This window comes from Vigna unguiculata, chromosome 4, assembly GCF_004118075.2.
Source record: "Vigna unguiculata cultivar IT97K-499-35 chromosome 4, ASM411807v1, whole genome shotgun sequence".
Lineage (NCBI taxonomy): Eukaryota > Viridiplantae > Streptophyta > Magnoliopsida > Fabales > Fabaceae > Vigna > Vigna unguiculata.
In genome coordinates, this window is record NC_040282.1 from 22,909,271 (window position 1) to 22,919,595 (window position 10,325).

Below are 10,325 nucleotides of genomic sequence, written 5' to 3' on the forward strand. Positions count from 1 at the left end.
ATATATATATATATATATATATATATATATATATATATATATATATATAAAACATATTTCTCATTCTCTTTGTTTTTTGTTATACACTTTGTTTACTCTCTCAATTGTCTGGTTTGTTTTTTAAGATTTAATTTTGAAGGTAATTTTTCTTCTTCTTATTACATAATTTTTACTCTCTGTACATGGTTATGTTCAAATAGGTGTTCCTCAATTTCATTCTATGAAATAATTTTTAGGTTACACATTTGATTATCTTTATTTATTTATTTATTTTCATGAAAATGTTTGACTCTTATTTTGTAGCTCTTCTTTTTGTTACTTTGGTTATACACTTTTTTACTCTCTTTTAATTGTTTGGCTTGTTCTTTAAGGTTTAAGCAGATCTTCAAGGTACTTTTCCTTTTATCATAATCTTAATTATACATTTTTTTTTCCGTTATGTTATGTTCAAATGGATATTCTCAAATTTGGGTCACACATTTAATTATCTTTACTCCTTTATGATAATTTTATTTATTATTTATTTTTTGTTTCATGATAATGTTTAATTCTCAATTTTAAGTGCTCAATTGCATAAATCCTTAATTTAATTCAAGATCAAAAGATGAAGAATCTATGTTTAAATTTGAATTATTATTAATTTAATTTTGTTATTTGTGCTATTTCGTTTAAGTGGTATAATATAAATTTTTAATAGTATAAAAAATATTTGAAATATTTTTAAACTTGATTATTGGTTTTCCTTTTATATTTTGTTAAAAAAGAAATTAACCTTTTTACTTTGTTTGGTTTTTTTTTGTTACGTATGTTAGTTTCTAGAGAAAATGAGCACAGGAGATCAAGATTTGCAGGTACCAAGTCCACCACAGTGTTCACAACAACCAACTCCCTTTCAAAGTTCCAATAATGACAGTCAATCTCCATTAAATCCATCTACGCAAACACCTTCAGAAGTTCATGATGAAATACATTCAACAACACAAGTAGAGCCTGAGAAAGGGAAATTGAAAAGTGTTGTGTGGGAACACTTTGAAAAGATAAAAGTTGATGGAAAATACAAAGCTAAATGTAACTATTGCAAGAAACTGCTTGGTGGAGAAACAAAGAATGGAACAAAGCACTTGCACCATCATACAAACATATGTATTCAAAAGAAGGCTTTAGCAAAAGGAAAAGGGGGACAAAAAACACTTTTTTCTAAGATTTCAAGTGGCAAAAAGGAATTGGCTTGTGGAGCTTATAATGAAGAAAATGCCAAGAGGGAACTTGCAACAATGATTATATTGCATGAATATCCATTGTCAATAGTGGACCATATTGGTTTTATTAGATTCGTGACAACAATTCAACCATTATTTCAACTTCCTTCACGAAATACGATAAAGAAAGAGATACTCGGCATCTATGAACATGAAAAACAAGTTGTTATGAAGTTGATAGATACAAATAAAGGAAGAATAGCAATTACATCGGATATGTGGACTGCAAGCAATCAAAAGAAAGGGTATATGTCTATCACAGCTCACTATATTGATGACAATTGGACATTGCAAAATATAATTTTGAGGTACACCTTTTTTAATTTATAAATTTTCCAGTAATTTTTTTTATGCACCTCTAGAAAGATTATATGTCTTACAAAATATTGCTTAATTTATAGGTTCATTTATGTTCCCGCACCTCACACAGCTGATCGACTTTGCAATGTATTAGTTGATTGTTTGTTCGATTGGAATATTGATACAAAATTGTCTACTATCACTTTAGACAACTGCAACACAAATGATAGCATGATTGAAAAAATTAAGGATAAGTTGAAGTTGGACACACTCATTAAGAAAGGGTCTTTGCTTCATATGCGTTGTTCAGCACATATCCTTAATTTGATTGTGAAAGAAGGGTTAGCCGTCCTAAAAGAAGGGGTGGAAAAAATTCGAGAAAGTGTAGCATATTGGACAACAACTCCTAAAAGAATGGAAAAATTTGAGGAAACAGCTAGACAATTGCGAATTTCTTTCACTAAAAAGTTAAGTTTGGATTGCCCAACTAGATGGAATTCTACTTACAAGATGCTTGATATTGCCATATGTTATAAGGATGTGTTTTTTAGGTTAAAGCAACGTGAAGCTCAATACACTTCTTTGCCAACTGATATGCAGTGGGAATTTGCAAAGGATGTTTGTCGAAGGCTAAACTTATTTAATGACATCACAGAAATCATTTCTGGCTCCAAATACCCAACTGCCAACATCTTTTTCCCAAAGATTTGTGAGATCAAGATTGCAATAAATGATTGGGTTAAATCTCCTGAGATAACCATTCAAAATATGGCAATACAAATGTTAAAGAAATTTGAAAGTTACTGGAGTGTTATTCATGATATATTGGCAATTGCTTCAGTTTTAGATCCAAGGTACAAGATGGACATGTTAGAATATTATTTTTATAAATTGTATGGTAATGATTTTGATCTGAAACTTAGTAGGATTCGTCAAATGTGCTATGATTTGGTTTTGGAATATCAATCAAAAAAGAATGAAACTTCTTCTTATAGAGCTACATCATTGGAGTTGGGAAAGGATGTTGATAATGATGCGAATGAATTTTTAGAGTTTATGGCAAAAAAGAAAAAATCTAGAACTACAATTATGAAAACAGAGTTGGATTATTACTTGGAAGAAGATAATTTGCCGGTTACACAAGAATTTGATATCCTATCATGGTGGAAAACAAATGGGTTAAAGTTTCCAACCCTTCAAGCAATTGCAAGGGATGTTTTAGCTATTCCAATAACAACTGTAGCTTCTGAATCTGCTTTTAGTACTGGTGGTCAGATATTAACTTCTCACCGTAGTCGACTTCATCATATTACTATAGAGGCTTTGATGTGTACAAGAAGTTGGATATGGAACTCAAACCATCTAGGTAAGTTACTCAAATTTATTAATATTTTTTGTTAGTATTTTTTGTGAATTCTCATCTAATATTCTACATTTGGTGTTTGTAGGTGTTAAAAAATTAAAAGGAAAAGATGTTCTCATGAGTGAAAATGAATCTGATGAAGAAGGTACATTATATTCTAGTAATTAAAATTTTCAATTTCAATTATTATATCATATCTAATTTTTCATTTTTTTTCTATGTGTAGGTGGATCGAATGCAAATGAAACCACTGATCATTTGTAAAATTAATAAATATTTTGGTTATTATAAAATTTTAGTAATGTGTAATTTTTTAGCTTTTATATAATTATTTGAATTTTATTTAGTTGTTATTTGATACTTTAATTTGAGATTTATACTATTATAATATTTTTCTTAATATTTGACATCATGAAAATCAAAAAGAGTATGTTATTTTAATATTGAATATTTTGATAGTATCATGATTCTGTTGGTGTGATTTTTAAATTTTTTTTATAAAAAATATTTAATTGATATATGGAACAATAAAAAAATGGGTATGGGTATGGGTATAAGAAAATACCCGTTACCTGGTGGGGATGGGGATGGGTCAAAAGTTGTATACCCGTTGGGTTTGGGGATGGGGATGGGGATGAATTTTTATTATGGGGATGGGGATGAGATCATGATACCCGTACCCGCCCCGCCCCGTTACCATCCCTAGTGTTAACAAGAAATATAAGTTGGCCTGGTGGTTTAGCTTTGACTTGGCGTTGGGAAGGTCATGGGTTCAAACCTTGGGGAGTCAAATTTAACTCTTTTTGGCTTAAACTTTTTGGCAAAATTTGAGAGTGGAAAATGGTTTTGAGAGGCTATTTTTAGAGAGCTTTGAGAGGTGCACGAATTCAAGGTAAAATAGAGAATTAGATAGGGGTAATAGAAGTGGTGATAAGACAAGCCTTGGTGGTCAAAGGAATTTCCCCAATTTCAGAAGTTAAGCAAAGGATTTTTCAGGTTAGGGGAGCTGAACCTATAAATTGTATGTTTGGTAAATTTTGCATGATTGTGATGATGCTATGCCATGAATTTTCGTGCTCCCTATGAGGTGAATTAGGGGTTTGGGTATTTGGGTGCTGTTTTATTGGGATTTTTACCTAATTACATAAATATGATGGGTATTCTGTATTAGAGGGTGCTACTATTGTGCAATTTTGGGATTTTGGGTCTCTAATGTGTCTAAAGAATGTTGTTCTGATGGTGCAATGTGATCAAATTGGATTGGTATATTTTGGGAGTGTATTTGGGTTCTGGTGTAGAATGTGTGTGCGTGAATTAGTGCCAGAGCCTGCAATTCTCGCTTAGGCGAGACATGCAGGGACCCATAAATCTTCCTCTCCTCGAGCAGCTCGCTCAGGCGAGGGGAATTGCTTTAGGGCGATAGACCAACTCGCTTAGGCGAGTATGACTCGCCCAAGCGAGAATCCGTGGGTGTCTCGAGTGTGTTGGTTGCGCAACTCGCGTAGGCGAGGTTTGTTTCTTAGGCGAAACCGCGTCTCGCTCAGGCGAGAGTCTCTCGCCTCAGCGAGAGATCGAAGAGCATTCTGATGGGAGTTTCACTCGTAGACCAAGCGAGAGAGGAGAGTCTTGGACGAAACGTGATTTCGCCCAAGCGAGTAGGACTCGCCTAAGCGAGAGTTCGTGGTTGGTTTCGTGAATGGCACTCGCTCAGGCGAGGCAATCTAGCCTAAGCGAGGTGGACTGGTATACTTAGGCGAGAGATGAAATGTTAAGACTAGGGAGGGTTGGATGATAGGTTTAGGAGCAAAATATTTACAATATTGGGTTGATTGGGTTTGAATGGTGATGTGGGATCTACAAGGCTCCTAAGATATCTCAATGGTGAGCTTGCTGGTGTTCCATGGGTTGTGGCCCGGAACGTATCTTTGAGTTGTGGCTCAGGATAGGGGTTAAGCATGTGGCATTCTATGGGTTGTGGCCTGGAATGACTTCCCTTGAGTTGTGGCTCGGGATAGCGGATGAACACGAAGAACCTTGAGTTGTGGCTCGGGTTGGCGAGTGTGCCGGTGTGAGTGTGCTGGTTGTGGCCAGTACGGATGGGTCCAGATGGATTTCCCTCCTTAGTGAGTTACTGACGAGTTTGGTAGTCTTGGGACGTTGCGGACTATGTTCGTATTTGGGAACTCCACCTGGCGTTACGGTGTGTGATCCGTAGCATGGTTTCTGCACGTGCTCTATCGGTTGTGGCCGATAGGTGTGGCAACAAGGCGCTTTGAGATACTTAATAGGAGATGTAGAAGACTGTTAACATGGTTGTGGCCATGTGAAAGATCGGGACGAGGTTCTCTGATACATTTTACTATACATGGTGGTGGCCATGTGGAGGGAAGGTAACGAGTCTTCCACGAGGTGTATCGTTGTACATGGTAGTGGCCATATGATGGGAATGGAGCAAGAGTTGTGCGAAAGGAAAGGATATTATATATGGTTGTGGCCATGCGGTATATAGGAAGAGTTGTGTTATTGATAAAATGTTTTATCTGTTATACATGTATATGTGTGTTTGGTACATTTTTATATGTTTTTTTTCTGTTAGCTCACCCTATCTGCTTGTGTTTGGCGATGATCGTGTACGCGTTACACGTGAGCAGGTGATGATGCAGGTGGAGTTGGTGAGGCTTAGCTGCGGAGAGGGGATGATCATGGGATTTTTATTACTATGTTTATTAGTTTTCGATTTTTAAATGATATGTAAACTTTTGAGTGACTCTGGAACATTATTTAACTTTGTGAGCTAAGAGACGATGTTTTATTATACGATGTTAAAAGTTTTAAATGTCCCTGTGTTTTGGGAAATGAGGCATAATTAATTATTGTGTAATTAATTATTTATTTTATTTTTATTAAATTCGTAATATCCTGATGGGATGTTACATTTGGTATCACAGCTTTGTTTTCAAAATGATTTTTTTGGGGTCTGTGGGGAGTGAGCTTGCCTGTGTGCTTGTGAGATCATTTTGATCATTGTGTGTTATCTAACTTTTAGTATGAAGTCTTAACCAAAGTTGTTTGATGTGAAAAGTTATATATGGCGTACTCAAGCTATGGCAAATAGGAGGGGGAGGAATAATGCTGGGGCTGATGAGATCGCGCAGGCGATACATCAGATGGTAGATGCCATGCAGCCCATTGTAGCGCAACCTTGAGCCGTGGTAGCACCCACACGCCCGATGTCGATGGAGGACTTTATGAGACATAAGCCCTCAAAATTTGCGGGCAAATCTTCTCTAGATGAAGCCGATGCTTGGCTTAAAGAGTGTGAGAAAATCTGTCGGGTGATCGATTGCACAAATGCTCAAAGGCTTTCATTTGTCTCTTTCCTGCTGGTAGCTGACGCAAAGTACTGGTGGACAGGCATGCAACAGCTTATGCAGACCCGGGGCGAGGAGGTTACCTGGACTTCATTCAGGGAGAGATTTCTGGAAAAATATTTTCCAGCCAGTGCCAGACATGAGAGAGAGGCGAAATTCCTCACATTCCAGCAGGGGAACCTGACTGTGCAGGCATACACAGACATGTTTGAGTATTTGGCCAGGTTCTACACGCCTACTGTTATCGAGGAGTGGAGATGCCGAAAATATGAGGGCGGGCTGAAACACGAGCTGTGCCGCTTTATTGTATCTCTCCGGATCAGGGAGTTCCCAGTCTTGGTGGAGCAGACCAAGGCTGTGGAGCAGCTGGAGATAGGGCCCAACAAAGGGCCTCGACCTCAGAAGACTACCTCTGATTCACGGCAACAGAAGAAGCCGTATGATAGGACACAAAGTTCGGCTAAGAAACTACAGTGCTACAACTGTGGTGGGGAGCATTATCGGAGGGATTGTCCAAAACCCTAAGGCAGTTAGTTCTAGTGGTGGTGGTGGTAGCACTGGCAAGTGCTATGTTTGTGATCAGACGGGCCATTTTGCACGACACTGCCCGAATAAGAAACCAGCTGGAGGTGCACCAACGAAGAAACCAGTGGGGGATCGACCTAGAGCCCCTAGTCATGTATTCGCCTTGACGACTACCGAGGCCACCAGTCAGGTAACCTAGTACAAACTACATGTTTGTTGTTTGATCACGAAGTTGTTGTGTTGTATGACTTAGGAGATACATAAGAGACATTATTAGAAAGGAGAAGGTAGACGTGGTCCAAGAGACTAAAATGACTATTATAACAAGAGAGAAGTGTTAGTCAATTTGGGGAGATATTAATATAGATTAATTGTATAATGGTGAAGAAAATGGAGGCGTAGGTATTCTAAGTGTGTGGAACAAGAATAATTTCACATTGTTAAAATCAAAAAGTGTGAAAGGTTATATAATTATAGAGGGGGAGTGGGGAGAGAACAAACAACTTGTTACTATAGTAAATGTATACTCTCCATGTATGTTTAGTGAAAGGAAAGTTTTGTGGGAAGAACTTATCAAGAGTAGGGGGGATGATGATGAAGGATTGACCCCAACCAAGGATGAAGGCACATGCTTAAGAAGACTAAGCATGTTTAGAAAGGAAGTTCACTAATCCTTCATCCCTTTCATTTGTGTTTGTTATTTTTGATTCCCTAAGTTGACTTAGTTGAATCAACTTTAGTTGACTTGTTGACCTTTAACTAGGTTTGACTTGTTGACTATAGTTGACTTGACTTAAGCCAACATGCCTATCTATGTTTATTTACTTTGTAGGTTAATTATGAGTAAGAAAGCAATGCTACGTGGCGCATGGTGATTGGGGAGCATAAATGATGTGGATGAGAGAGTAAAGCAAAGGCATAAAGCATAAAGTAAAAGGCATAAAACAAGTGTACCTATGTACCTTTGGTCTCCTTTGTTTTTAGCACACTTTGGCCACTTTTTAGAGACATATGAGACACATTCTTTGTCTCCTTTTATGCTAGAACGAAATTAGCCTTGCACACACCATAGTTGGCTCTTTTGTCTCTCATTTTTGTAACCTTATTTGACCTAGTTTCTAGAAGCTAGGGTTAGGTTTTTGTAGAGACATGCTTAGGTATCTTTTATTTGCTTAGAGGCCCCTAAACTCTTCTATATAAGGGGTGCTCCTAGACATGTAAAATGGTTGAACGTTTTGAAGTAAAAACACTCTTGTGTCTCAACCATTTGTGAGAGTTTCCTCCCTTGGGAGTGAATACTTTTAAGCCTTATCTTGCATAGTAAGTGGCTGCACACATCCACTCATCTTCAAGGTTGCCATGGCTTCTAGCCTAGCCTTGTAGTGGCGTGCTTCTCACATTTCTTACCATTTCTTTCCTTTCCATTTTATGTTTTCTTCTTCCTTTAATTATTCTTGGTTTTCTATGGTTTATGTGCTTTCCATTTCCTTTTTGTTTTGAATCAATCCATCATCTTCTTCTCTTGAGCTTTGTGAAAGAAACCTTCACATCTAAATCGCTTCTATCTTAATGTCCAGTGGGGATGTCACTTAGCTTTCTTAATCAACTCACACCATACTCAATAATATTAAAAAGGAACAACATAATCCTTCATCATTTGGTATCTAGAGCCTAGGTTATCTTGAATATGGTGTTTTTCATGTGCTAACCTTTGTTGTAGCTATCTTGGTATGGTTCAAATCCACTTCCATGACACAAAAATAGTGTTGGCAGAAAACGTGACGATTTTAAAACATTAAACTGCACCAGCTCAGCGGTCCAAAAATTACGTTTTCGATGTCAAAAGAAAGCTCTATGAGTCTAGTTTCCAGAAAAAAAAGAACCAACGCATTTGGAGTTCTGTGGAGAAAGTTATGATCAAATTAGTGAGCAAAGGTCAGATCTGCCAAGAATACGTGAATCAGCGTTTTCAAGTTTTGTTGTGACAGTTTGGCTACGGTTTTTGCACCTCTTTAAGCTCCTAAATGTGTTTGGATAACATGTACTTGGATGCTTAGTCTTTGAGCCTCAAATCCATGAGTTTAAATGCATGATAGCTACATGTTTGTTTCTTTGTGTATGTCATGTTGAGTCTTTAAATGTGCTTAACTTTTGCTTGAGTCATATGTCATATGTTAACTTGAAGTTTTCTTATTCTTGTTTTTCCAAGTATTTGAATCTTGCTTTCACTTTATGTCTTGCTTGATGTATGCTACATGAAATTGATTTTGGCCTAAAACTTGAGGAACTAAGTGTCCAAGCCACCTAAAACTCTTTCTCACCATTTTATGAAGCTAGTTGTGAAAAGAAGAAAATTTTTACACTAAAATTTGTCAAAAAACCGAGAGCAAACTTGCTCATTGGTGAACTCAAAGTGTGTTTGTCACTAAGTGTTATGCTACTAATTTTCATGCTTGAGAAATGGGTGATATTGGCAAATTAGTTCCATTCTTTGACTTGGTTTTGATCTTTCTTGGTGTATGCATGATTTAAGACTTGAAGATGCTTGTCAAGTACTTTTCATAGAGTCTTAAAAATTTGTTTTTCTTGTGTTAGTCTTGTTCAAAGTTTTGTCACCAATATTTTTCTTTCCTTAGAGTTTAGCTTTCCTTGTTTTTGTGCTTTTCTTGCTTGTCAGTAGGTGTTATTTGTTTTGTCTTAGTAGTTTTCTTTTCTTGAAACTCTTGGGGTGTTGTGGCCGAATCTCTTGTCTTGCATTTGAAAGGTTTTGAACTAGTTTTTAAAAGTGTTTGCTTCACTCCTTTGGTGGATTTTGAGTGCTAGCCTTGCCTTGTTACTTTGGGAGTGTGATCTAAACACTTGGGTTGCATTTTGGGTTGGATTTGGTCTCGATTTTCATGTTGTCTAACCCCTAATCCATTTATTTTGTCTCGGATTTGAGTGTTTTTGTTGTAGGAATCATGCCAAGTTCATCAAATGCACCTACACCAAACAAAAACAATACATTGATGAGTTGCTTCGGGATTTGGAGTTGTCTAGGAAAGAGGCCTTTGAACAATTGAGAAAGGACAAGGAGCAAAGTGACCTAAGAATCCAAGAGCACATTCAAAGGCTTGAAGCTAAGGAGCAAGAAAGAGAGGCTAGGAAAAGAGAGCATTCTAGGCGCAAACCATCACAAGAGAAGCAAACTCCAAAGATTCCTAAGTTCAAAGGAGAAAATGACCCAAACATCTACATTGAGTGGGAACAAAAAGTGGACCAAATTTTTACCATTCATGTAGTTAGTCAATCAAAAGCAAGTAGATTTGGTAGTCTTAGAGTTTGAGGATTATGCCATGACTTGGTGGCATCAATTATGTATGGACAATATTAACCAAGAGTCACTTGCAACTTCTTGGAGGGACCTTAAAAATTTGATGCGCGCTAGATTTGTTCCTTCCTACTATAGGAGGGAGACTCTTTTGAAGCTCCAAAGGCTTCAACAAGGGTCCGTGTGTGTGGATGAAT

General features: G+C 37.0%; 1 protein-coding gene across 1 annotated transcript; it reads left to right on the top strand.

Moving 5' to 3' along the window:
* The first annotated feature begins 6,152 nt into the window (after positions 1-6,152).
* Positions 6,153-6,818, top strand: LOC114180607. The gene has a single exon (XM_028066916.1). The coding sequence runs from the start codon at positions 6,153-6,155 to the stop codon at positions 6,816-6,818; it is 666 nt and encodes a 221-aa protein (XP_027922717.1).
* Positions 6,819-10,325: the final 3,507 nt, after the last annotated feature.

Excerpts from the sequence above, each read along its gene's own strand:
- LOC114180607 (XM_028066916.1), top strand. The coding sequence starts at position 6,153 with ATGTCGATGGAGGACTTTATGAGACATAAGCCCTCAAAATTTGCGGGC.